This window comes from Rana temporaria, chromosome 2 (genome assembly GCF_905171775.1).
Source record: "Rana temporaria chromosome 2, aRanTem1.1, whole genome shotgun sequence".
Classification (NCBI taxonomy): domain Eukaryota; kingdom Metazoa; phylum Chordata; class Amphibia; order Anura; family Ranidae; genus Rana; species Rana temporaria.
In genome coordinates, this window is record NC_053490.1 from 482,332,494 (window position 1) to 482,359,816 (window position 27,323).

A 27,323-nucleotide genomic window follows, 5' to 3' on the forward strand; every position below is an offset into this window, starting at 1 on the left:
CACATTTACGTTGGCAGAATGGCACGGCTGGGCACATGCACATACAGGTACATCCTCTGTTAGTGCCCAGTCGTGGCCAGGGACGCAGGACACGTGGACCTGATCGCCGCTGGAGTCCCGCGATCGGTCCCCGGAGCTGAAGAACGGGGAGAGCTGTGTGTAAACACAGCTTCCCCGTTCTTCACTGTGACGGCGTCATTGATCGTGTGATCCCTTTTATAGGGATACACAATCGATGACGTCACACCTACAGCCACACCCCCATACAGTTAGAAACACTAATTAGGTCATACATAATGCTGTGAAAATGACAATGGTCCCAAAAATGTGTCAAAATTGTCCGAAGTGTCCACCATAATGTCAAAGTCATGAAAAAAATTGCTGATCGCCGCCATTAGTAGTAAAAAAAAAGATTTAATAAAAATGCAATAAAACTATCCCCTATTTTGTAAACGCTAAAAAATTTGCGCAAACCAACCGATAAACGGTTATTGAGATTTTTTAGACCAAAAATAGGTAGAAGAATACGTATCGGCCTAAACTGAGGAAAACATTTTTTTTATATATATATTTTTGGGGGATATTTATTATAGCAAAAAGTAAAAAATATTATTTTTTTTTCAAAATTGTCGCTCTATTTTTGTTTATAGCGCAAAAAATAAAAACCGCAGAGGTGATCAAATACCACCAAAAGAAAGCTCTATCTGTGGGAAAAAAAGTATGCCAATTTTGTTTTGGAGCCACGTCGCACGACCGCGCAATTGTCAGTTAAAGCGACGAAGTGCCAAATCGCAAAACCTGGCCGGGTCCTTTAGCTGCCTAAAGGTCCAGGTCTTAAGTGGTTAAGATTCTCTGTTAATACTCTGCACACTTCTCTACACCAGGGAAGCATATAGACTCCATCCAATACCAATAATGAGTTTCCTTGAGTCCATTTGTCACATTACATAGAAGTTATATATTACATTTTGTTCTTGAGTTTAGATACACTTGTTAGATAATTCTGATAGTAACATTTACTTTACTGAGGTTTTCTTAGATTATAAACTTCCAGAATAATTTTTTTTTTCCTAAACCATAAGATAGCTTCTATAACCCTTTTAATTTATACAAACAGATGCATTATCCCATAAACAGTGTCCTGTGTATTTTGTGCAGCCAATGTGAGCGTGTGATCCTTGTGTCTGCTGAATGCACTTGCACTTCTGTCTCGTCTTCTAGTTATAATAAAGCACTTCATCCCACAGATGTTGTGGCCTGCTGCCCTCCCTTTTTGTCTTTTTTTTTACATTGTCTAAAATAAAAAGGATGCCCATTTTCCGCTCCTTCTTGCTTCACAGGACCCTATTTTTCTCCCGTTCTCCCAACAAAGGGTTACTCCCAAGAGGCTTCAATTGTCACGAGATGGAGAGATGATGGCTAGTGATCACAGTCAATAGCTTTGATTAACAATAAGGTAGAAAATTAGCAATGCTAGCATTCAGCCATCCTGCCTTCCCCTCTCCATATGCTCAGTGCAGCCTGTACTGATTGCCCCACTCTGGGTAGTCTACATGCTGAGAGACAGCAGACAAGGTGCACTGGAGAGGTTACAATTAAGACTCCATAAACAGCGAATGAAAGATTATATTACTGCCATTTTCAGATCTACATGAAAGGCTGTTTTTTTTTTTTGGGAGCCTGATTAAGATGTTTCAAAGGGAAGTGTCCTGTCTGCTGTTTGTGTGTGTCCTCCTGCTATGCTTGGATTTAATGGTGTCTGGATATGTGCTGAGCAAAACTGCAACTTCTGTAACTACTATGAACCCCTCATCTGCAGCTGTGATGTTATTCTTAACAGACACGGACGACCTAAAAAGGGGGAGCAATGGAGGAACTTCACCGCCCACATCCGAAAACGATGACAACTCCGTGATCTACACAGGTAGAGTCAACCACTTTAACTTTTTCGGCATTCAGTTGTATCAGTTTTGTAGGATGCTTTTTTGATGCAGTGGTTCTGATTTACTAAAGTAGATGCGGTTCACTTTGCAAAGCCAATGTTAGTAAATACGCTGAATTTATGTTTCCTTTTAAAAACCTAATAATTTGTTAAATAAAAAATAAATAAAAAACAGAACTTTTGCTAGCATTTGATTTGTTGATTTAAGTCAAGATTTATATTACTCAGCAAACATTCACTTTGTTCATTGAACTGCCTCTATTCCCTTAAGCCCCATACACACTATTAGATTTTCTTCAGATTGTTGTCTTCAGAATTACCAAAACCATGTAGTGCAAGGGCCTGCCTGCTTGTATACAAATTGAAACTCTTAAGGTTTGACCTTATATTATATGGTTTGGGTAAATCTGAAGACAAAAATCTGCAGAAAATCTAATAGTGTGTATTAGGTCTTAAGCTGGTCAACCTGTTCAGGCCTCCAGGTTGAACAAGCAAAATTACTTGATTTCTCTATCCACATTTAACAGACCGGATAGACGAATCTGCAGTGCTGGCTATTGTATTCTGATAGCCAGCACCCTCGACTGTCAGAATACTTCAAACAGTGCCTATAGCTGATGGGAATTTGCCACCTGACACCTTTAACAAAATTCGATCGAAAAATTACCTTGTGTTGATCAGGTGGTGCCCCCCCTGGGCCACCCATGGAACAAACATCATCCGATTCATCAGGAATCAAACACAATTCAATGAGCTTAAGTAAATCAACCTTTTAGCAATAGCATGTTTATCTAAAATGGTCATTCCACAAACACAACAAATTATTTCATTATGATTGATGGCTGTTGGGTTAACATGATTTAATATTTACTTATTATAGAATGCAGGCAAGATCTCCAGATTAATATTCTTGGCTCTGCCTCCTTTCTACAGTGTTTAACTTAACCTGATGCATTAACTATAATAATAAGTAAATCAAAGATCCAAGAAAGTGAGATCCCCTTGTAATGGTTGGGTGGAGTGGCAGTGCTCTGTCTGGCAGAGTACCCAGGAGAAGCCACTGGGTAATGTGGTGCCATAGAATCCAACCAACAATTAAAATAATGGTTTTAAGTCGACTGATTCTTTATTCAGGCAACATTCCACATGCAGAATATAGTAATAATTCAGAACAGACAATTCTCTTTTGTAGTTATGACTCTTTCTGTGATTTTGGGTTGCTTTGGATTACTGTTACTGGTAGGTGTCCAGCCTAGCCAATGTCTAATTTTAACCTTCCTTTGTTGAGGGGTAAGGAGTTGAATTCCAACATGTCATGGGCATCTTAGTTTTAAAAATTTGGTATTAAGAGATAAAAGTGATGTAAAGGTTCGGAGAAAACAAATGTTGAAAAGTTTGTTCCCCACTAGTTGCTGTATTCTGCTCCTCACCTTTGCTGTGTGCATTGGCTTATGTAATAAACTTGCATATTCTGTGAGCTTTGAATATCTGACCTGTCAGGAGCATGGCATTTCCCGGCAAAGCCAATCATCCTACAGAGCACAGCTGAGTTTAAAAGAAAAGGTTAGACAAATGAATAGTTTATTACTGTCTTATCTCTATGCTGTCACACGGCTTTCCTCATTGCTGCTTTGTGGAAGGCATTGTGAAGACGCTGCCGGGATACCTGATAAAGTAAATGAGCTATTTGCTTTGTTGAAATTACTTATATGACTTCACAGAAGCAGCAGATAGTTACACATTATATAAATTGGCCATGAACAGGCACATCTATTTCCACAAAGGGACAATTGCTGTGTAAACCGGTCCAACTTAACTAGTCCAGCTGGGCTTATTTTCGATAACCAGCATGTCTTGCGACCTCAGCAGATACACTTGACAGAGATCAGTTGTAAAAAATGACTGTGTAGGATTAGTTTAGCTGACCACTGTCCTCATGAGGTGTAGTTTCTTGCTGCTATCATAGACATACACTCCAGCAAAGCATTTGGGTTCATGTTTCTCTGGGAGCAGTAGAAGAACACAATTGATCCTCATCTGCAACCAACACTGGCAATATGGCTGACTTTAAAGATAAGAGCTTTGATATCCTGAGGTGACCCATTCCCTGACCTGTCATTTACCTGATCCATCCAAGCAGATGTGTGCAATAATCAAGACTTGGGGTGTGTTTACTAAAACTGAGTGTAAAATCTGGGACAAAGAAACCAATCAGCTTCCAAGATGTTTGTCAAAGCTTAATTAAACAAGCTGAAGTCAGAAATGAATTGGCTACCATGCACAACCGCACCAAACTTTGCACTCTCCAGTTTTAGTAAATCAACCCCTTGGCTTTATTTTCTGATTGTTATTTAAGAAATGCCCTGAAATGCTTACATTTTATTTCACTGTCTGAAAATTCAAATATGTTTGTTAAAGTTGTTATTGCTTGCAGGTGATAGTTCACTGGTGAGAAAATAGAGGAATAGCCTTTTAAATCAGTGGTCATCAACCATGTCCTCAGGGCCCACTAACAGGCCAGATTTGTTTGTATTACCTTGGGGAGATGCAGACTAGAATACTGCAATCACTGAGCAGCAAATGATATTACCTGTGATGTATTTCAGTTATCTTGCAAACCTGGCCTGTTAGTGGGCCCTGAGGACAGGGTTGATGACCACTGTAGGGTTCACCCATCCAAACCTGCCATTTATTTGTGGGTGGATACTGGAAGGATGAATCAACTTATCACCTTATTTAAGTAAAGTTAACCAATCATGAAAGAATTATAGAGGCTGTCACTGCTAACCGCCCTCTAAAAATACTTGTTGCCTGACTGTTATGCTGACCTTTTGGCTTGAATAAGCTAGGTTAGTGACCCAGAGCAAGTATGCAGGTCAAGAAAGACAGAGAAAGGTCAGAATTTCTCATCTTAGTACTTGTGCCATGTCAGAGATACAATGGGATTAATTTACTAAAACCAGAGAGTGCAAAATCCGGTGGAGCTCTGTATGGTAGCTAATCAGCTTCTAACTTCCACTAGTAAATCAACCCCAGTGTATTGAAACAAGTGGGTCAGCATAACATCCAGGCAACTAACTATTTCAGAATGAGAGATCAACCTTCATGTGTTTCTGATGGTAAGTTTTCTTAAATGGTTGGCTTGTCAAGTTTACTATTAGGCCTCGTACACACGGCCGAGGAACTTGACGTGCCAAACACATCGAGTTCCTCGGCCAGTTCAGCACTGAAGCCGCCGAGGAGCTCGGCGGGACGAGAGCTCCCATAGAACAACGAGGAAATAGAGAACATGTTCTCTATTTCCTCGTCGAGCTCCTCGTCGGCTTCCTCGGCCGAAAGTGTACACACGGCCAGTTTCCTCGGCAGAATTCAGCCAGAAACTCGGTCGGAAGCTGAATTCTGCCGAGGAAACTGGTCGTGTGTACGGGGCCTTAGTCTACTATTGGTTTGCTTGGTGCAATTGCCATTATCAGAAGTTGGCTCTTCCTCCATTCTTTTTGAACTACTGTACAATCCAATGGGGTGCATTTACTAAAGACTTATAGACTGTGCACTTTGCACTCTGAATGGGCATTTGCTCCAAAGCTTAGGAAATGAGAGGAAGCTCTACAGGCTTCCATTATCCAATCATGTACAAGAAAAAATGCTGTTTTTTTTCATTGCATGTGATTGGATATCCTTTGCACAGTGAAGCTTTACCTCATTTGCTAAGCTCTGGAGCAAATGCCCTTGCAGAGTGTACCTGTACTTGCAAAGTGCATAGTCTGTTTGCCTTTAGTAAATAAATGCCAATGTGTTTTTATTAAAGTCCAGCTCGGGGCAAAAAGAAAAAAAAGTTTTCCATGCAGTCAGGCTGTGGCCACACTGGATGGGTCAACTGCTCATTTTTTCTAGGTGTGAGCACACAGTTTATACATGCCTGATCCATGAATCTTTGGGAAACTGCACTCCAGTGGTGGACAGTTCCTGTCCATGAAGCGTGCTCTGAGTGTGCTGATGTCAGGAACAGTCCATTTTCAGGACTGCTGGAGCACGAGAGTGCTGAACTGGTCTTCACTGGGGATGATCAGCAGATCAGGTAAGTATATCTCTGTGATCCTTTTCTCTAGAATAAAATGAGCAGCACCCACACTGTGCGGGAAAAAATATGTCCGGAGCTCAGATTTAGGTGTAAAGTCAACCAATTATATATTATTTCATATTATCGGGATATTATAGTCATAAATGGATCCATGGCTTTTCTTATGTCTTAGATACTTCAACAAGAACAGTTCCCTGAAACTATGTTGTCTTTTGAATCAGACCAGCTTAGAGCTTTAGTTGAGGTCTTTCAATTGGATTCTCACAGTGATATAGGAAGCCAGATAGTAAATTGACATGAGAGTTCTCCCATAACTGACCTATCAGTATTGGACTGATTTTTAAATTGCAGATCCTTTGCTGTTTGGTGCATTTTCTCCTTTTCACCTATACATCGTGCTACAGTGCATTACTGAATGCAAGTTAACGTGTGACATTTTACATGTTCATATACGTTGTGTTGAAACAGCTTATTCATTCATCCTGGGCTGCCAATGCATGGTCAATTACCGTATTTATCGGTGTATAACACCAACTTTTCCCCCCTGAAAATAGGGGGAAAATCACGGGTGCGTGTTATACGGCGATATCGTACCTCAGAGGAGAAGGAGGGGGACAAGCACCGCCGGAATCACGAGCCGTCTGTCCTGTTTACTCAGCTGTGACATCACACACACGTTCCGCCTCCGCCACTGGCATTGGACCAGTGTTCTGTCAATCACAGGAGCTGGTCCAATGGCAATGGCGGAGGCGGGACTGTGTATGTGACTGCCAACTGAGAGCCGAGTACTGTAAACAGAAAATGACGGCTCAGTAATTCTGGTGGCGTTCGTCCCCCTCCTGATTTCCTGCACTGCATGAGAGATGGTGAGGCTGAAGATAGGCATCAGGCTGCATTGGATGGGCACAGATGGGCACAGAGGCTGCATGGAGGCTGCAGATGGGCATCAGGCTGCATTGGATCAGGCTGCATTGGATGGGCACAGATCAGGTTGCAGATCGGCACAGAGGCTGCATTGAAGCTGCAGATGGGCATTAGGCTGCATTGAGGCTGCAGATGGGCATCAGGCTGCATTGATGCTGCAGATGGGCACTAATCAGGCTGCATTGATTGGCACTGACCATTGTTTTGCTTCAAAGTGGTTAATTTGGAAAAAAAAAAAAACTATTTTTTTCCTGAAACTTACCGCTTAAATTGTGGTGTGTGTTATACGCCGCTGCATGTTATACGCCAATAAATACGGTAAATGAAAAAGGGACATGCACCCTTTTAATGCATTGTTCCACAATTATCAATCTACAGTGCAAGTCCATCAACATCGCATGTACTGTACGTTGGTGTGCCTTTCTAAATGAATGACACCATAACATACCATGTGACAGATTGTGCATGGTAAAATTCATCGTTTACTGAGCGTTTCTATACCGGACACTGGAGAATGGGCCCAGAAAGTTAAAAGCATAACAAGTTTATGATAAATACAAAGGAACCTACTAAACTTGCCCACCTTACCCACTATAACCGATTCATCTAAAGGGCATGAAGAGTTGAATTAACACAATGATCTAGTAGATACTATAGGTAACAATATGTTTTTTTTTTTATTACATTTTTTATGTGGCCACTTGTAACAAATTTACATTGTTCCATTAATGGTCAGTCCATCTATTCCATAGCAGGAAAATCGCTATGTGCCTCATACCTGGTAAGCACGTTCCAGTAAATCTGACAGGTTTGATTAATGAATCATTCTGTCTCCGTTTCAAGCAATACTTATACTTTACAACCTAAATACAGTTGACCTATTGAGCTTTGTTAAGTGATCATACTTATTAGGGAGTTTTATTAAGCAGGGCATTACTCCACTAAGTCTTACAGTCTTTGCTGAGGAAACCTGTTAATTTGGAAAATAACATGCTATCCATCATCAGCTGTCAGGAGTATTGATCAATGCAAGAAATTGTATGCAAGACGTACTCATTAGAATAATGAAATTACACTGGGAAGTGTATTTTATCATTATAATGATACTGTTTTACTGAGTGTTTATAACATAATGCAAAATTATCAAAACTTTTTTGGGGTGAATTGGTGGAAAATTATACACTTTTAATTACCTCTTCAGTTTCTGAAATAGATTTGCAACCAATATAGTTCTATGCACACCTACCTACCATTCACATCCTGTGCATGATCTGATTAATACATACAATACAGTACAATACAATACAATAATACATAGCATGGGTGACAAAAGCCTGCCCTTTCCATTAGACTGCATGCTGATTAGCTGTTGTAGAAAGCATGTGGAGCAATCAGTGGTTAACTACTGATCTGGAATTTCCAAGAAAAAAAAATGATGTGTGCTTTAGCACACCTAACACTGTATATTTCTCATTAAGGTGAAATTAACTTAGGAAGTGACTGGCCTCGGGTGATACACAGAGATGAAACAAATCCTTCTACATGACGTATGCATTTATCTGCAGCCCTCACTTCTCTACAGCCTTCTAAAACACATAGATCAAAGTTTTCTTTTCTCAGCTCCAAGTACATGGAGCTGAGTGTAAACTGGGATATGAGTTGAGGGAAAGGACACACACTCCTCTACACATTCTCATAGGGAAACATGCACGGCTGAGGTTGTCCTGTGATTCCTGTGTGCTAGGTAGGGGGAGGCTGTCTATCGTGATTTTGTGATATCGCAATTCTGTGATGTCTGGATAAGTCAGAAAAGACCAACACAGACAGTAGAGGGAAGAGAGACACTCTGTGCTTTGGAAAAAAAAATGCGGTTGAAATAGGATAATATAACAATATGTAAGAGTTTTGTTTTGTTTAATTTAATTTTGCTTATTCATTTTCTAACGAATTCCAAATTTTCAGAATGATTTGAACTCTTTTTGGTCAAAAAATGCTCGACCCCTTCAAATTCTGTGTAAAGAATGGCTGGTTGTTAGGGATCGGGCCAGGAAGCCGGCCGTCACCTCCTTAACAACCCATACAGTAACTAATCAGCTGTCAGCAGGTTTCCCAGCTGAGAGCTGAAATCTAAACAAAAGAATGAAGATAATGAAAAATTTTGAAAAAAAAAAGTCTTCAGGCCTGGTATAGATTTTAGGGGAACCCCACGCTAAAATAAAAAAGTGTGATCCCCCCCCCCCCCAAATCTATACCAGACCCTTATCGGAGCATGCAGCCCTGCAGGCCAGGAAAGTGCGGTGGACGAGCGAGCTGCCCAAAAAAAAATTGTCGGTTCAGCATGGACTGGCCAAATCTATGGATTGTCAAATATTTTTTATTAATCAGCTGAACAGTTTATTCTGATAGTGGAGTCTCACTGTTTGAATATAATGGCACACCGGGGAGGATTCCTCCATCCACATCTCATGTGTGGATGGGGGGGTTCATTAAAAAAAAAAAAGTCAATGCATCTATCACCAGCCTAACATTACCCTTTCTTCAGATTGACAGTACTACTGTCCAAAGGTATCTCCATTGCTACTCCTTCCAGAGTGGAGACACCCGTAAACAGGAAGTGTGTTACTGGCCAGATAACCAGGTGAAAATAAAGGGAAAATATAAAAAAAAAATAAGGCAGCCACCACAGATAAGGATTGGTAAGCTTCAATATATTACATTTTGTTTGTGGGTTTAATATCGCTTTTGTTTCCTAAAAAAAAGTCAGTGATAAAGCCACAGGCAAAAGCTCTTCAGGCCTGGTATAGATTTTAGGGGAACCCCACGCCAAAATAAGAAAGTGTGATTCCCCCCCCCCAAATCTATACCAGACCCTTATCGGAGCATGCAGCCCTGCAGGCCAGGAAAGTGCGGTGGACGAGCGAGCTGCCCAAAAAAAATTTGCCGGTTCGACATGGACTGGCCAAATCTATGGACTGTCAAATACTGAAAATAAAGGGAAAATATAAAAAATAAGGCAGCCACCACAGATAAGGATTGGTAAGCTTCAATATATTACATTTTGTTTGTGGGTTTAATATCGCTTTTGTTTCCAAAAAAAGTTAGTGATAAAGCCACAGGCAAAAGCACTGTTGCTTCCCGTGAAAGAGGAGCCATGCAAAAAGGTCCAATCACTTTTTATGAGTCTCTTCTACTCATGCTATTGCATTCCTCCCAACATTTTGAGATGGGAATGAGGGACACCTACAGTACCATCAAACGTATGTAGGCATAGGACACGCCCCTGCCACACCCCCTTAAAGGAGCATTAACCAAAAAAAAGGTTAATTAAACCCTCAAGTGCTTTTTTTTATTACTACTATTCCTTTATATTGACTTTTAACCTCCTTAGCGGTAATCTCGAGTCTGGCTCGGGGTGAATTTTTTCTACCAAAAGTGGTATCCCCGAGCCAGATTGCATTGCAGGATACAGGGGGAAGTTACTTACCTTGTCCCTGGATCCTGCGATGTGTTCCCGCTGTGTGTGCTGGCTCCTCCGCTGTGTCTCCTCGCTCGATTCACAGTGCCGCTGAGCTCCATTCCCTGCGACGTTGCGACGCACAGGGACGGAGTTCGGTGCCAAATTCAAAAAGTGAAAAACACAATACACATACAGTATACTGTAATCTTACAGATTACAGTACTGTATGAAATAAAGACACACCCCCTTTGTCCCTAGTGGTCTGCCCAGTGTTCTGCATGCAGTATTATATAATAAAAACTGTTCTTTCTGCCTGGAAACTGGAGATTGTCCATAGCAACCAAAAAGTGTCCCTTTATGTCAAAAGTGCTTTTAGATCAGCTAGAAAACAGCGATATTAAATTAGAATCCCTTGCAGAATTGAGCGATAGCGATTTGTGGGGAAATTCGTCATCAAACAATAAAAATAATGACAGCGACAATTCTGCAACTGAGCAAATTTCAATGTTTTTGATTTGATTACATTATTGAATCATTTTTATTATAATTATATTATTATTTGTTATAATTATTTGTAGTTATTTATTATATTATAATTTATGATTTTGTGTTTCAAACGTTATTATACCCGGGATGTCTACTAGACTCTTGTTTGGACAGATTTAAGTGAGTTATTCCTAAGAATTGCAGGCCTACAATATAAAATTGTACCGCTTTTGGTACAAAATTCCAGACATAATCATACGCCAGGGAGATTAAAATGTACAAATGCAGCAATTTAGAAATTGGATGAAAGGTTTAGCACTGGGAAACACTTTTTGAAAGATAAAAAGTGCATTTTATATACAACTATATAGATCATACCCAGGGGTCAAGTTCTGGGGAAAAAAGTGTGGGAACTCCCACCCAAGATCCAATCCCCCACCAAAAAAAAAAAAATGGTACGCTCATATGCATAATTACTAAACCGCATGTTTTAAGCAAGTTCTTTCTAAATCCCACGATAACTTGCGGCAGACCTCCGCAATGTCTCCTGGGAAAAATGACAAAAGCTCCCAGGAGACATTGCGGCATCGAGGAAGTGACGGAATACCCGCACACTACCCAATGATTCCATATACAGGAAGTGGCCAGTAACATAAAGGATTACTAGGGTTCGCCTGCCCCTGACAGTGACTCGAGCTGGGCATCGCCGCTTAGTGAAGGATTGGCTCGGGCGGCTAGGCTGCTCTAGACCTGCAAAGGGAACTGCGTTCCTGCTGTGAAAAAAGTGCAGGAACTCCGTTCCCACGCGTTCCCGCAGGACTTGAGCCCTGATCATACCAAAATGAGGGACAAATGAGGGGGACAGAGGGACATTGCTCCAAATCAGGGACAGTCCCCCGAAATCAGGAACAGTTGAGAGCTAGGCTATTGTGTCATATAAAATAATAAATTTCCCAGGAGTAAAGTATAATTATTCTCTGCTTGTGCATGTGTAATCATTAAGTGGATTAGAGCGTCCTTTAATCTACTTAATGTGTTTAGTGTTTATTGTACAGCATTATAGCCCTTGTTTGCATCCATTTATTTTGTATAACAAAGATCAGATCCCCAGCTTCCAGGGTTCTTGTGCTTTGAATGCATCTCCGCACCACAGGCCTGAGCCTCCTCATTCATTAGCTTTATTGTGCCACATCTAATGCTGGCATATACCCGCTAGTGATTCCTCTGTCCCTACATATCCAGGACATCAGGCTTCAAGGGACAGAAAAAAAATGGTGAACTTGCAAACAGTAGCAAGTTATTTAGTGCGGGGGGGGGGGGGGTTATTTTATCATTGTTTCAGCACACTTCTGTTAATCTGTCACAAAGTCATCGTTTCTAACAGCACAGCGAGTTCCCATTCTTCCCTAGAAACAGTTTCCTGGCAGATGAAAGCTTTTGTTATTTGGCAATTTATAATGCTGGCTGTACAGGTCAGGTCACCAAGAGCAAAACCCAGCATGATTGACAATATTTAGATTGCTGCCATTCTGCTCACACTGCAGGCTGACAATAGGGACCTGCATGCTTTTTGATCTTGTCTCTGGCAAATGGCTGGTTAACCTCTTCGGTGCTGGAGAATCCGGGACGTGTCCTCTGCTTTTTTTTTTTTGTGACTGGGTTATGGAACAAAACATGTTTTCTATTTTTTGTAATCTCCTCTTATAGATAGATAATTTCTCCATCATTCCAGGATATGTTAATTAAAGCTTTCATTATGTGAAAACACACTGTGCTTAAAAAAAATTATTTGAATTGATTAATTTTGTCAATTAAAATAATTAGAATTAATTAACTGATTAAAAAGGCCTGAAGTGCTGAAAAACTGAATAAAAAAACAGCTGCATGGGCTGTAAAGTTTCCCCCTTCCCCCCTCCAATTATGAAGTATGTCTGCCACCAATATGCTCCCTCGCCTTTCTTGTTGTAAGCGGCACTACTGTATGTGAACTAAAACAGAACTAAGTGATGAGTCTATTAAGATAATTCAGTAGTAGGCAGCACTGACGGCATTACAGGAAAATTGGACTGGGAGCAATATGTAGGCCAGTGTTTCTCAACTCCAGTCCTCATGGCGCCTCAACAGGTCATGTTTTCAGGATTGATCAGTTTCACTGCCTTAGTAATTACCACAGCCGTTTCATATGAGGGAAATCCTGAAAACATGACCTGTTGGGGCTCCCCGAGGACTGGAGTTGAGAAACACTGATGTAGGCTACCATTGCTTTAATTGCATTGATCTTCTAAAAATGCTGGTTCCCTGGCTGTCCTTCAGATCTAAAGATTTTAGTACTTATCTTACATCTCAGAGGGAAGTCAAAGCTCCTAATCTACATACTTGTTGCAGTTGGTGACTCAGGTGTACTGAAACCCTTGGATCTGCAATGTTAGGATGTTAGAGTAAACTAAGCCTGTCCCGATGCTCTCTCGTTCCCCCCCCTCTTTTCCTGCGGCCTGCCAGGTTGCGTGCTCGGAAAAGGGTCTGATATAAATTTTTGGGGGAACCCCATGCCAACCCCAAGTTTTTTATTTTGGTTCAGGGTATCCCTTAATATTCATACCAGACCCGAAGGGCCTGGTAATGGACTGGGGGGGATCTCCTGCCATTTTTTTCAATGACTTTGATCTGTATATAGCGGCCGGGGAGGATGTGTACTTTAGTAAAGCCAACAAGTGGCTGTGGCGATGTGCGACCCCCCCACCATGTTCACCTGGCTCCGCTGTTCCACCTGAAGGCCCGGTGCTGTCATGGCAGGTGTCACTGGGAAGGGCGATGGGAGCTCAGCGGACCTCCATCCACTTAGCCTCCCTCCTATACAGTGTCAGGACAAGGTTATCCAGCACCCAGGGCAATGATTGCAAACTGTGCCCCCCCTCCCCATGATGTGCAATATTACACCCAGCAGTCACTCACTTGTCAACATCACTGCCGCTGTCACTACTCCTGTCAGCCTTGCAACAGAATGAAGGTGCCCCCAGTAAACCATTGGGCCCAGGGCATCCCCCCTCCCGCCCACTCCTTGTCCCAGCCCTGCTCCTATACACAGACCTGGAAGTGACGTGTATGACATGACTTCCTGGACCGGAGAGGTCATTCTCTGGGATCGCTGCTAGGGGAAGCAGCTGATGGGACACGGTCTGTGTTCACCCTGGGTGTCTCCATAAAGAGAACCTGTCACCTATATGCTGTCACATAGAGGGAATTTTGGTTACCTATGTGATAGCAATAAAAGTTATGTAAAAATAAATATAAATTAAGCCAAAAATGTAAAAGTATATTAGGAGACATACAAAATGTGGGTGGGGGGGGGCAAAATCCACTTTCGCCTAAGTAGACAAAAATTATTGCACTGTTCCTGAGTGAATCCCAGTAGAAACAGGCATGCACATCCTTTAATTGTGCCTACCAAGGAGCTATATCTTCATTGTGTGCAGGGCAAACTTACCATGAAGGTATGTGGTGACCATTACGAATACTTTACTACAGCTCAATGTTGTGGGTTTTAGCAAGTCCGTTCAAACACCATACCCCATACATTTTTTATCATGTTCAGTATTTTTATTGGATTAGTATAAGACACAGTCCTCAGGATACAGAGACATGGTAATACAAAATCCCAGAGTACAGGGCCAATATACAGTGGAACATTGACATTGTCAACAGATTGAAAACAATGGAAAGCAGCAGAACTGTCATATGGAACCATTGTTGTATATGAGGCTGACAGTGCAAGGCTGGCAGCATTCCACATTAGATGGTGAGGGCCTGTGTTTATAAATACATTCCTAAAATGTATTTAACAAATTATATCTTACCTTTTTATTTCATAGATGTCTACGGGGAAAAGCTTTCATGGCTGATTGCAAGAATTCCCTACCAAGTTCAGTGTAAGTGTGTCCCAATAGAAAGGCTAATGGACCGTACACACGATCAGCAAAAATACCACTTTCGAAGCAATCATGCGATAATCTGATCGTTAATACACAGTTTTTAAGAGCTGATCACGACAGTTCATCCAATATTATCTGATGGGTCAAGCATAAAAAAAATCCTTGTATGATACCAGATCTTACGATTTTCGTTTAATCAGTACAGTTTTTGTCCAAAAAAATAATACAAATACAATACAACACAACACATTACATCACTTCCGAATATTTGTCCTGTCGTATGAGAAATGTCATAACTTTATTAATCTTTTAATTTTTTTAATATGAGATTAGCATGCAAAGAAAATACAGAAAATCGTTTGTCCGATAATCTCATTGTGTGTACCAGGCATTGGGACAGGCTCAGTTTACTCTCAATAAAATACAACAGAGAGGCCCAGCTACTAAATCTTTAACCCTTTGTTAGGACAGACAGTGGTACAACTGATAATGGGTTCCATGCACAGTACAATTATACTATTTATATGGGAACATGCAGGGCTTTTTTTCAGTGGGAACGCAGGGGAATGCAGTTCCGGCACCTTATGGACTGACTGTATGTAATGGCAAGGGGTGCTGAGGTGTGCTGCAGGGTATTGATGCTCACTACTGGGGGATCTGTTCTAGCTGGAGGGGATCTATTGTTGTTGAGGAGGTCTTTTGTTGCTGGTGGGGTACCTCCTGTTGTCAGTTGTTGCTGAAAGAGATCTACTGTTTGGGGAGTGATCTACTGTGGATGGCTGCTGGAGAGTCTATTAATACTGGTCTAGTGGGCATGCACACCTTGTTTGAATTGATTATCCCAGTTTGGCTTCAAAAGTAGAAATACACTTTAACAGTACCAATCCAATGGCAACAACTGTATAAATAACCTACACACAATCCAGAGGAAAACTTACCTTTTTTAAACAGCTCTGATGCAGTCACATTATATAGAAACTCTTGCACCTTTGTATCAGCTGCTGCTGCAGGGGAGAGTAGGGAGGACCAACAATGGATGGGCAATGGTAGATTGCAGGAGATGTTGTGGCTCCTTGAATTCAGAGCTGTTGTGGAGCACTCCCTGAGGCCTCGTACACACGACCGAGTTTCTCGGCAAAAACCAGCAAGAAACTTGCTGGGAGATATTTTTTTGCAGAGGAAACCGGTCGTGTGTACATTTTCGTCGAGGAAACTGTCGAGAAACTCGACGAGCCAAAAACAGAGCAAGTTCTCTATTTCCTTGACGGGAGTGGAGAAACTTGGCTTGTCGAGTTTCTCGACGGCTTCACAAGGAACTCGATGTGTTTCACCCGTCTAGTTTCTCGGTCGTGTGTACGAGGCCTGACACAAGGGAGCTGCTGGTTCTCCATCATCCCACTACACTGTATCGGATTAAAAAAAAGGTATTTCTACTGATCTCTATTCTTTTAAAGTTCCATAAGCTGTATCAGCCATTCTGCCACCTTACTTGTCTACTGTACTCTATAGATGGTTTTCATGTCACGGGGGTTCAGCTGCACTGCCAACTAAGCCATTTCCATGTACATCATCTAAAGGGCCAATACAGAGGAGATCTGCTCTCCGTGACTCTCTATAATGGACCATCACTCACTTTCCCAGAACATTTTAAACTGTAGTGTGGCTATAAATACAGTCCTGCTAATTGCTGCAAAACATTTGTGTTCCAGCACCCTCATGTACAACCCGCTAAAAGAAGCAATTGAGCACGTTGCCAGAATGCACTAAATGTCAAGAGGCAGGAACTTTCTAGCTATATACTAAAATACAAAATATTTATGTCAGCTTTTATATTTACCATGCTAAAATGTAAATACTTAAAAAAAGTAATTGTATTTGAAGCTATAATAAATAAATAAACAAAACAAAACCACTATATATTCCTTTTTTAATCATGTCAGAACAATTGGCTGCCCAATGACCAGGCCATTTTTTTGCAATTCGGCACCGCGTCGCTGTAACTGACAATTGCGCGGTCGTGCAATGCTGTACCCAAACAAATTTTTTTCCCACAAATAGAGCTTTCTTTTGGTGGTATTTGATCATCTCTGTGGTTTTTATTTTTTGCACTATAAACAAAAAAAGAGCGACAATTTTGAAAAAAACACAATGGGGGTTATTTAGAAAAGGCAAATCCACTTTGCCCTACAAGTGCAAAGTGCACTTGAAATCGCACTGGAAGTGCACTTGGAAGTGTAGTCGCTGTAGATCCGAGGGGGACATGCAAGAAAAATAAAAAACAGCATTGCACATGATTGGATTAGAAAATCAACAGAGCTTCCCCTCATTTCAGATCTACCCCTCGGATCTACAGCGACTGCACTTCCAAGCGCACTTTCAGTGCAATTTCAAGTGCACTTGTAGAGCAAAGTGGATTTGCCTTTAGTAAATAACTCCCAATATCTTTTACTTTTTGCTATAATAAATATTGCACATTTAAAAAAAAAAAAGAATAAAACATTTCCTCAGTTTAGGCCGATATGTATTCTACTACATATTTTTGGTAAAATAAAATCGCAATAAGTGTATATTGATTGGTTTGCGCAAAAGTTATAGCGTCTACAAAATAGGGGATAGTTTTATGGCGTTATATATTTTTTTACTAGTAATGGTGGCGATTCTGCGATTTTTATCGTGACTGCAATATTGCGGCATCAGACACTTTTGACACCATTTTGGGACCATTGTCATTTATACAGCGATCAGTGCTATAAAAATGCACTGATTACTGTGTAAATGACAATGACAGGGAAGGGGTTAAACACTAGGAGGTGATGAAGGGGTTAAGTGAGTCCTAGGGAGTGATTCCAACTGTGGGGGGGATGGGTTACAAGTGACACGACAGTGATCACTGCTCCCGATGACAGGGAGCAGTAGATCATTGCCCTGTCACTAGGTAGAACAGGGAAATACCTTGTTTACATAGGCATCTCCCCGTTCTGCCTCTCCACACGGCAATTGCAGGCCCCCGGCGAACATGAGTTTGTGGGACCCGCGGGCACACGGCCGAGGTACGTTGCCTTGCCTGCCCATGCCATTCTGCCGACGTATATCGGCGTGAGCAGGTCGGCAAGTGGTTAATATTTCTCCCAACACATAATAACACATTACATATGGAACTTAAGCTATTTTTATGCTGCCTATACACACACAAAGACTAGAAAATAAAACAATGCAATTTGCCATTCTATAGACAGTTTCAAAATGAAGGCACAGTTGTCACATTTCACTTCCATGACATCTAAATTCTAATCTCATTCAGTATTGATGTTGGACGACTGCAATAACCACTACATTGATCACTGTGGGACCATTTCTCTAAACTGGAAACTGAGAAAAATGCATTGTCTCCTAAACGTTCAGACGTATGGAAACAGAATGCCACAAATCCACAGGCTTATTACATCGGGCAGCTGACAGCGGTTATTGATGGGTGCCTGCATCACTGTTAATCAATAAACAGATTACAAATGTCTTATTTAATCAATACATTGGTGTCTCCGGGCAAGATAGACAGTTTGTTTTTGGATTCCCCCTTAAATGAAAACTACACATACATATATAGTAGGCCACATTTATTCTAACATATGGAAAGGGAAACTGTAACTTGGAATGCAAAGCAGGAAAAACTTTTCCAGCTCACAATTTAAAAGACCCGAATATTTACCATGAAAAATTTCATAATGTGAAAGAGCTACAAATAAAATTCAAAAGTATTATTTTCAGTTGTACAATAGTAAATATGGCTGTCATTAGAGATGAAAGTAATGATTTCAGTGAAACAAGTTTAAACACTACACTACCAATATTGTCATATATTTAAAATTTCTCCAAAGCGGAAATTGTCAATTTGATTTTTGTAATATTATCTAAAAAAGAAAAAAAAGAAAAGAAAAGATCTCCACTGCTTTTATTTTTTTTTATAGAGTGTGTTTTTTTTGTGCATTTAGGGTAATTACTTTGTTCAATTTAGACCACATGTCCACTGTGTTGCAATGAGATTGCAGGTGCAATGATTATAGTCTTCAGTGAGGCCCCGTATACACGACCGAGTTTCTCGGCAGAATTCAGCCAGAAACTCGATCGGAGCCCTATTCTGCCGAGAAACCCGGTCGTGTGTACACTTTTGGCCGAGGAAACCGACGAGGATCTCATCGGGCCAAATATTTCTTCATTAGTCAATGAGGAAACTTGGCTCGCTGAGATCCTCGGCGGCTTCACAAGGAACTCGACGAGCAAAACTATGTGTTTTGCCCGTCGAGTTTTCCGGACGTGTGTACGGGGCCTAAGAAGTAGAAACAGATACCATAGCAGAAGAGTGTGGTTACTCACAGGCAACTTCAATAGATAGCCAGTCATCAAGCCCACATCTTTGGACTGTGGGAAGTTGTCACCCCACTTGCTGCTAGTCTTTATCCTTCAGAGCAAAGTAGGTTTGTGGCATATAAACCACTTGAGAGATCCATAGGAAGGAGTGAGGTTGGTAACTCTGATAATTAATTAATGAATGCAAATGTCCTTTACTCCTGAAAAGGAAAAAGACCAACCAAACAAATTATATATTGCATGAATGGTTTAGGGGGACAGTCCTTATAACATTGACAAAGAGGATCCGACTTCCATCCACTGGCAGGGATAATGCAGGTATCTTCAAGTACAATCCCACCATCAAAGGTAAGTAAATGGCCGCTTACCAGATCAGCAGGACCCCCACAGGGATCAAACAGGCTCTGCACAAAAGAGTATCCTCGGCTTGTTCCAAACCCTCAGTCCTGGTCCACTCCCCCACAGATGATTTGGGGGACACTGCTGTCTCAAATCTCTCCAGGGATGGTATCCACATCAAAAAGAAATGCAGGAACGTGTGCATAAGGAGGAAAAACAAGGCTTCATGGTGCAGTATTTGGTAAAAAAGGGGGTCACTTTATTCTATTCAAAGGAAACAAAATACTGACATCTAAAAAGCTCTTGGTATACAAGTTTAAGAAACTAGAGCAAAAAAAGTTCAGCCAGCTTCGGCCCAGGCCGATCAGCTGGGAGCGTGGTGACGTCAGCTGCTGATGGTCCACCCGATGCTGCGTTTTTCCCTATTGGGCATCAACGGGAAATCATAATGCTGATTTGGCCCACAATGAAATTGAATTTGACACCCTTGCTGTAGAGGTTACAAGAGAAAATAAAGAAAGAAAGAGGGCGCACCAATCTTGTGCTTTATACTTAGGTGTGTTTTATTAACAAATGAAGTAAAAAACTACTCACAAACAAATGGAAAACACTTGCGATACAAGAGATCTCCAGATGACAGCAATTGTTCTATAAATGAACGACTCCAGATGGTTCCAGAGGACTAAACAGGGACCACTGCCACTGACTAAGTTGATCAGGAGCATCCAAAACATGATACCGCAGGTTCCACATCTTGCGCAGACACGCGGGGTCCCGCCTTCACTGTTGTGTAGCCATACATGGTCCTTAATTGCTGCCTATCTGCGCAAGGTGTGGAACCTGCGGTATCATGTTTTGGATGCTCTGATCAACTTATGCAGCAGCAGTTTCATCCACTGGGTGAGCCCTGATCCTAGATGTCATCCTTATATGCCACCCCTTTTAGTCTTTGGCCTTTCCCCTATAGAAGCCTGTACTATTTTGCCCTAACAGCAACACCATTATCATCATTGCTATTGATTGTAATGGTGAATACAAATGTTTATTGATGTGTTTTTGTATTTATGCAAATGCTATTTTGGTTGGTGCTCCTATGTTTACAATGGATGCCACCCTCTTTTCTATGCACCACCCACAATCGTGGGTGGTACCTGAAGACTCCTCTGGCAGGGGCCCCTCTGAATGCACATTGGTGCCTGTGTAAAAGTGTGCACCTATATATACACGCCAAGCTAAGGGTGTCACTGCTGGGCTCTGAAGAAGAAGGTGTTCCTTCGAAACACGTCAGCCAGCAGTGGACCCTGTTGACTCCTCTGGTACTATGTGGAGTTGTTTATCTATAGAAAATTTGCTGTCATTTGGAGATCTCTTGTATCATGAGTGTTTTCCATTTGTTTGTGAGTAGTTTTTTACTTCATTTTTTAATAAAACACACCTAAGGATAATGCACAAGGTTGGTGCGCCCTCTTTCTTTCTTTTCTCTTCTGATTGCTAGGCTGCCCTTATCCTTAAGGGCAGCAAGGCCTGTGACACCATCCATCCCAAACCCTAGTTCACCTGGTACCCACTTGTGCGCAGGAGTGTTTGTCTTCCTGTAGACGTTACTAGGGGTTCCTTGAGCTGTGGTTGATTAACCACCCATATGAGGATGCTGACAAATTTCCAACCCAACTTGACAAAGCAACTTGGCAGCAAGACACCAGTTATCTTTCTAACTGTTTGTAAGGGTGGCATTCTGACCAAGGGTTATTTTTACCATTGACCCAAATGAATTGCTTTTAGTAAGGGTTACCTAGAATAAAAAAGGTTGAGAAAGATTGGTCTGGGGCTAGGCACTGCTGATCCTCCACCCCACCACCACCATGCTGCCAGCACTACACTTCTGTATTACTTGCTCAACAACCTGTGATGTCGCTTGCCAAGTGTCAGTTTTACTGTTAGACACAATAGGCTTGGCATGAGGTGGGAGTTTTTTTGTACAGTTTTGAACCACATTTTTTCCCATCATTAGCAAAAAATACATTCATCACATACACTTATTTACACAGTCACAAAGATATAAGCTGGTAAAGGATTAGCAAAAGAAAAATCTATCCGCGCAGCAGAGGTGAGGGTGGTTCCCCTGGGTGAACAATATTGTGTACTTACTCATTAATGAGAGTCCAGCCTTGCATTTGCTATACACAGAAGAAGGGAAGGTATTGGGTAGGGCCATTGCCATTGCAGTCTTTAGCTATCATTCATTTAACGTAAACCCGCACTGGGGCGACTCGTCAGGCGACTCAGCCGTCTGACAAGTCGCGTCCCATTCTATTCAATAGAACCGTTTTAATAGGAGCGACACTTGTACGACTTTGGGGGCGACTTTGGGGGCGACTCGGGGCGACTTGCATTGACTTCTACACAGAAGTCATTTTGCAAGTCGACTCTGAAGTCGTCTTCAGGACGCCTTGCCGAGTCCCCCCCCCCAAAGTCGTGCCGCTCCAGTGTGAACCGGCTCTAATAAAACATTCAGTTTAAAATAGAAATGAAAGGCAAAACATTTGTGTATGTATATAAAAATCATTGTAAATACTTTTCCCCCCTTTTTTATTAATGATCACACACCCTCTGTTCTAAGATACATAAGGAGATCAGAGAGGTGGTGGAGGAGAAACACTGATATTCTGATATTCCCAGTAGATGGCTATGGGGGGGGGGGTTCAGCACAAGTATGATCATTGGAGGAGAGCTGGCTGAGTCCTCAGCACTGCCAGACAACTGACCATGTTGTGTTCCCATGCCTAGTGTGGTCAGCTCTTAATAGAAAAGCATGGGGACTGGCAGAAACAACAGGGATGTCATACAAAGGAAGTCATACAAGAAGAACAGGTTCGTTTTGCATACTGTTGCATGGTACCACAGGCACATATCAGGAATATGAAATGTTGGGTTTACATTTAAATACATCACATCTGTGTGCCAAAAACAACTTCCCAAATAATTGCACAAGAACCAGCTGCAGCAAGGTCTTTTGTAATCATTTTTGTTGTAATATTTACATTAATTGCATGGGGAGAAAAATGTGGCGTTAGCCCCTTTAATATTCATTACTTAATAGATTTTCAGTGTAATGTAGGGGTAACCTGCAGCGGAATAATGTTGTTGTGAATGTAGCTGAACATTTACTTTAATAAACGCTTAAAGTGAAAATAACTCCCACAGAGAAGTAATACGCTTTCGCAAATTATGTGCATTTTCTGTACAACCAAAAGCAATTATGAATTCAAGCTTAATGCATTCTGTTCAGTTCATCTTGTGTAAATAACATCATCCATGTTGTACATATTAATATACCCATAATGATCTGTATAAATTCCTATTATTTGGTGGGTAGTGATGAGAAGATACAGTCTTGTACAGTATAATATATATTTGATACTGGTTTAGTATAACAAGTAATCAGTGGCAGATATGACTAGTAATATACCGTAGCAAAGGTTGTAATGTGCACAACTGGTGTAAACAGCTTCTTTGTTGTAATCAGTGTCTCAGCATGCAGTCTGCACATAGTCTGCACCTTGCCCCAGTACTACCTTTGGTGCATACTGTATGAACACACATTTTTACATTTTTACTGTACTTTATATTTCCGATAAGTGCCGTCTACACAAGGTGGAACTTCAGCAGCTCACCTACTACTGGCGAAATTGACATGTCATGCTGAAGGTCTGTAGCCATTGAAGTGTATGAATTTAATTTTTTTAAGCAATAAAAATGTTATACTAAAGGCCCTGTAGACATGATACGAAAATCGGAAGTGAAATTTTGTGCGACAAACGATCTGCCGATTTTCAGATCGATAGTATGGGTGATTCTGACAGCCGATTCCAGTCATCCGGTCCTTGCTCAGGGCTAAAAATTTCAAGCCCTGAGCTACTAGCCAGGCCTCAAGATTTACTCGCCACCAGTTGCCCCACCTAATTCATACACTGCTCCACGCCTAATTGCGCCCCTAAACAAGCCCTCGTAGATTATCTCATGGAATGACACTGTTAAATGTTTTATGCAGAATCAAGTTACACAATTAAATATTACCAAAAACAACTTTAACAAAATGGGACAGGGCACTGGGGGCAGACCAGAGGGACAGGGCACTAGAACTGGATCTCTTCCCCATTCTCTTGCTGTCTCCTCTGCAACTCCCATCCATCCTCTCTCCCCCTCTCCTATTCATCTCATCATCAGGAGCCTGTGTGTGCGGCTCCACGCTTGCATGTCCCCACTTCCCCCTTTTATTCAGGCTGGCAGTGAGGAGGGAGTACAATCCAGCTTCGAGATCCACACAACTGCACAGCCGTTGACACCATAGCACAGCGCACATTGACACCTCACAGCACACATTGAGACCAGTCTGCTCACAGTGCTCAGGCTGAACTGCTGGACACCTACATAGAGCACAAGGAGAAGAAAACTGCACAAACTGGAAGGCTGCCACTCTCATGTCAGGGCAACTTTCAGTGAGCGCTGCACTGCCTACCTGGGACACCTGGAGTGGTAATTTTCGCAATCCTCCACCTGACTCATTACTTCCTGCTCCCTGCTCGCTGCTCTCCAGCTACATTGGTCGGGGCCCGGGGGAGGGGGGCAGGCTCAGAGAGGTCATACTGTTAGGGCCCATGGCTTAATGAGAATTGTAAGGAGAGCACCTGTGTACTGCTCTGCCTGTGCGCGGCTCACCAGACTACTTTTCCCGAGCATGCACCTTTCCTCTTTGGCCGCCAATCGCATCGGGGCTCTAAGTGTAGGCACAGATTGAAGGGACATTGGTCATGCAGCCCTGTCATCACTCGCCCCCAGCTTAAATCCACTCGCCAAATGCTAGCAGGCGAGTGGAAATTTTGAGGGCTGCCTTGCTGATTGCATACAAATCTAAAGTGTTTAGGTTTGACCTCATATTATATGGTTTTGGTAAATCTAAAGGAAAAAATATAAATAAAATTGTATAGTGTGTATCCAGCTTAAGAGGTGCAGAAATTAGAGCTGGTCTGAGACCTGAAGGGGCATGGATCTGAGATCTAAAGGCAAAGGAACTGGAGCAGATCTGAGGTCTGAAGGTGAGTGAATTGGATCTGATTTAAATCTAAAGGTGCATTGAGACTGATCTGAGGTCTGAGGCTTATGCATGCCATTGGGGCTGATCTGAGGTCTGAGGCTCATGCATTGGGGCTGATCTGAGGTCTGAGGCTCATGCATTGGGCTGATCTGAGGTCTGAAGCTCATGCATTGAGACTGATCTGAGGGTCATGCATTGAGACTGATCTGAGGGTCATGCATTACGACTGATCTGAGGGTCATGTATTGAGACTGATCTGAGGGTCATGCATTGAGACTGATCTGAGGGTCATGCATTGAGACTGATCTGAGGGTCATGCATTGAGACTGATCTGAGGGTCATGCATTGAGACGGATCTGAGGTTCATGCATTGAGACTGATCCGAGGGTCATGCATTGAGGCTGATCTGAGGGTCATGCATTGAGACGGATCTGAGGTTCATGCATTGAGACTGATCCGAGGGTCATGCATTGAGGCTGATCTGAGGTCTGAGGCTCATGCATTGATGCTGATCTGAAGTCTGAGGCTCATACATTGAGGCTGATCTGAGGTCTGAGGCTTATGCATTGAGGCTGATCTGAGGTCTGAGGCTCATGCATTTAGGCTGATCTGAGGTCTGAGGCTCATGCATTGAAGCTGATCTGAGGTCTGAAGGTGCATGCATTGAGGCTAATCTGAGATCTGAGGGTCATTCTTTGAGGCTAATCTGAGGTCTGAGGGTTATGCATTGAGGCTGATGTGAGGTGTGAGGATCATGCATTGAGAGTGATCTAAGGTCTGAGGGTCATGCATTGAGACTGATCTGAGGTCAGAGGCTCATGCATTGAGACTGATCTGAGGTCAGAGGCTCATGCATTGAGACTGATCTGCGGGTCATGCATTGAGGCTGATTTGAGGTCTGAGGGTCTTGCATTGAGGCTGATGTGAGGTCTGCGAGTCATGCATTGAGGCTGATGTGAGGTCTAAGGGTCATGCATTGAGGCTGATGTGAGGTCTGCGAGTCATGCATTGAGGCTGATGTGAGGTCTGAGGGTCATGCATTGAGACTGATCTGAGATCAGCGGCTCATGCATTAAGGCTGATCTGAGGTCTGAGAGTCATGCATTAAGGCTGATCTGAGGTCTGAAATGCATGAATTAGGGATGACCTGAGGTCTAAATAGAAACTTGTTTTGTTTGTGCCCCGGTTACTATGGGCCAGATTCACAAAAGAGATACAACGGCGTATCTCCTGATACGCCGTCGTATCTCTGTTTCTATCTATGCGACTGATTCATAGAATCAGTTACGCATAGATATCCCTAAGATCCGACAGGTGTAATTGTTTTACACTGTCGGATCTTAGGATGCAGTACCGCGGCCGCCGCTGGGGGGAGTTTGCATCGTAAACCAGCGTTGGGTATGCAAATTAGCAGTTACGGCGATCCACGACGGTTTTTCGCGTTCGCTACGTCGCCGCTAGTCTAGTTTCCCGTCACAAAGTTAGTCGTCGTTTTTGGTGCCCTAACTTTAGTCAACAAGCGTATTGCTGTCTAAAGTATGGCCGTCGTTCCCACGTCAAAATTCAAAATTTAACGTCGTTTGCGTAAGCCGTCCGGGAATACGGAAGTACGCTACGCGCGTCGCCGTTCAAAAAATGACGTCACTTCGCGCAAAGCACGGCGGGAGTTAGGAAACGGAGCATGCGCAGTAGGTCCGGCGCGGGCGCGCGCCTAATTTAAATGTTAGGCGCCCATTCGATTTGGCCCGCCTTGCGCCGGACGCATTTACGATACACCGCCGCAAGTTTCCAGGTAAGTGCTTTGTGGATCGGGCACTAAACCTGAAAACTTACGGCGGTGTAACTTAAATGGCTTACGTTTCCTCTGCGCAATTGTATGTGAATCTGGCCCCATAATAGCAGTTAAAAAGTAACTCCACTGTTGCTGGGAAAAAAACAATCCTCTCTAAGTTGGATAGATTTTAGTAATCATTGTTGCAGACTCCAACCTGTTTCTGCTCTGAAGAAATAGCTGTTTGTTGTGACTGAATCTGAATCTGAATGGGAGTGACTTTTTGATTATTAAACAGTTTATACACTTGCAGTGGTTTTTTTTTACCCATAAAAGTGGAGTTACCCTTTAACTTGCCATTAGCAGTACAAGTGCAAAAACTGAAACAAACTACTGTATATGACTATGGCACACTATTATTCACTGGCATGCTGGTTGTCTGATGTTTGTAAAAAAAAGGACACTGGCAAAAGGTTGCCAACCTCTGGTCTGTTATGAATTGAGAAAAAGGGGGGTTGTATTTTTGGGGCTGATTTACTAAAGGCAAAAAGACTGTGCAAAAGTGTATTTGCTCCAGAGCTTAGTAATAGAGCAAAAGCTCTGTTCACTTCCATCATCCAATCAAGCAAGCAAACCATTTTTATTTATTTTTTTCTTGCATGTGATTGAGTATTCTTTGCAAAGTTAAGCTTTGCCCCATTTAGGGCGACTGCACTTGCAAAGTGCACAGTCTATTTGCCTTTAGTACGCCGGCGTACTTTCAAATTTCCTGCGTCGTATCTTTGTTTTGAATCCTCAAAACAAGATACGACGGCATCTGGGTTAGATCCGACAGGTGTACGTCTTCGTACGCCTTTGGATCGTAGATGCAATTCTTCGGCGTCCGCTGGGTGGCGTTCCCGTCGTAATCCGCATCGAGTATGCAAATTAGCTA

At 42.2% G+C, this 27,323-nt stretch overlaps 1 protein-coding gene across 7 annotated transcripts in view; it reads left to right on the forward strand.

Moving 5' to 3' along the window:
- The window catches only part of ROBO1 (roundabout guidance receptor 1), a 1,468,549-nt gene that overhangs the window by 788,994 nt on the left and 652,232 nt on the right, over nucleotides 1–27,323 (forward strand). For 6 of the 7 annotated variants that reach the window (XM_040338761.1, XM_040338765.1, XM_040338764.1 and 3 more), the window contains exon 1: nucleotides 1,675–1,924. In XM_040338761.1, the coding sequence (XP_040194695.1) occupies nucleotides 1,690–1,924 (235 nt within the window). In that variant the 5' untranslated portion in view covers nucleotides 1,675–1,689. Of the gene's footprint in view, nucleotides 1–1,674; nucleotides 1,925–27,323 lie in introns of those variants that run through there. The other variant, XM_040338766.1, reaches the window with a different exon arrangement.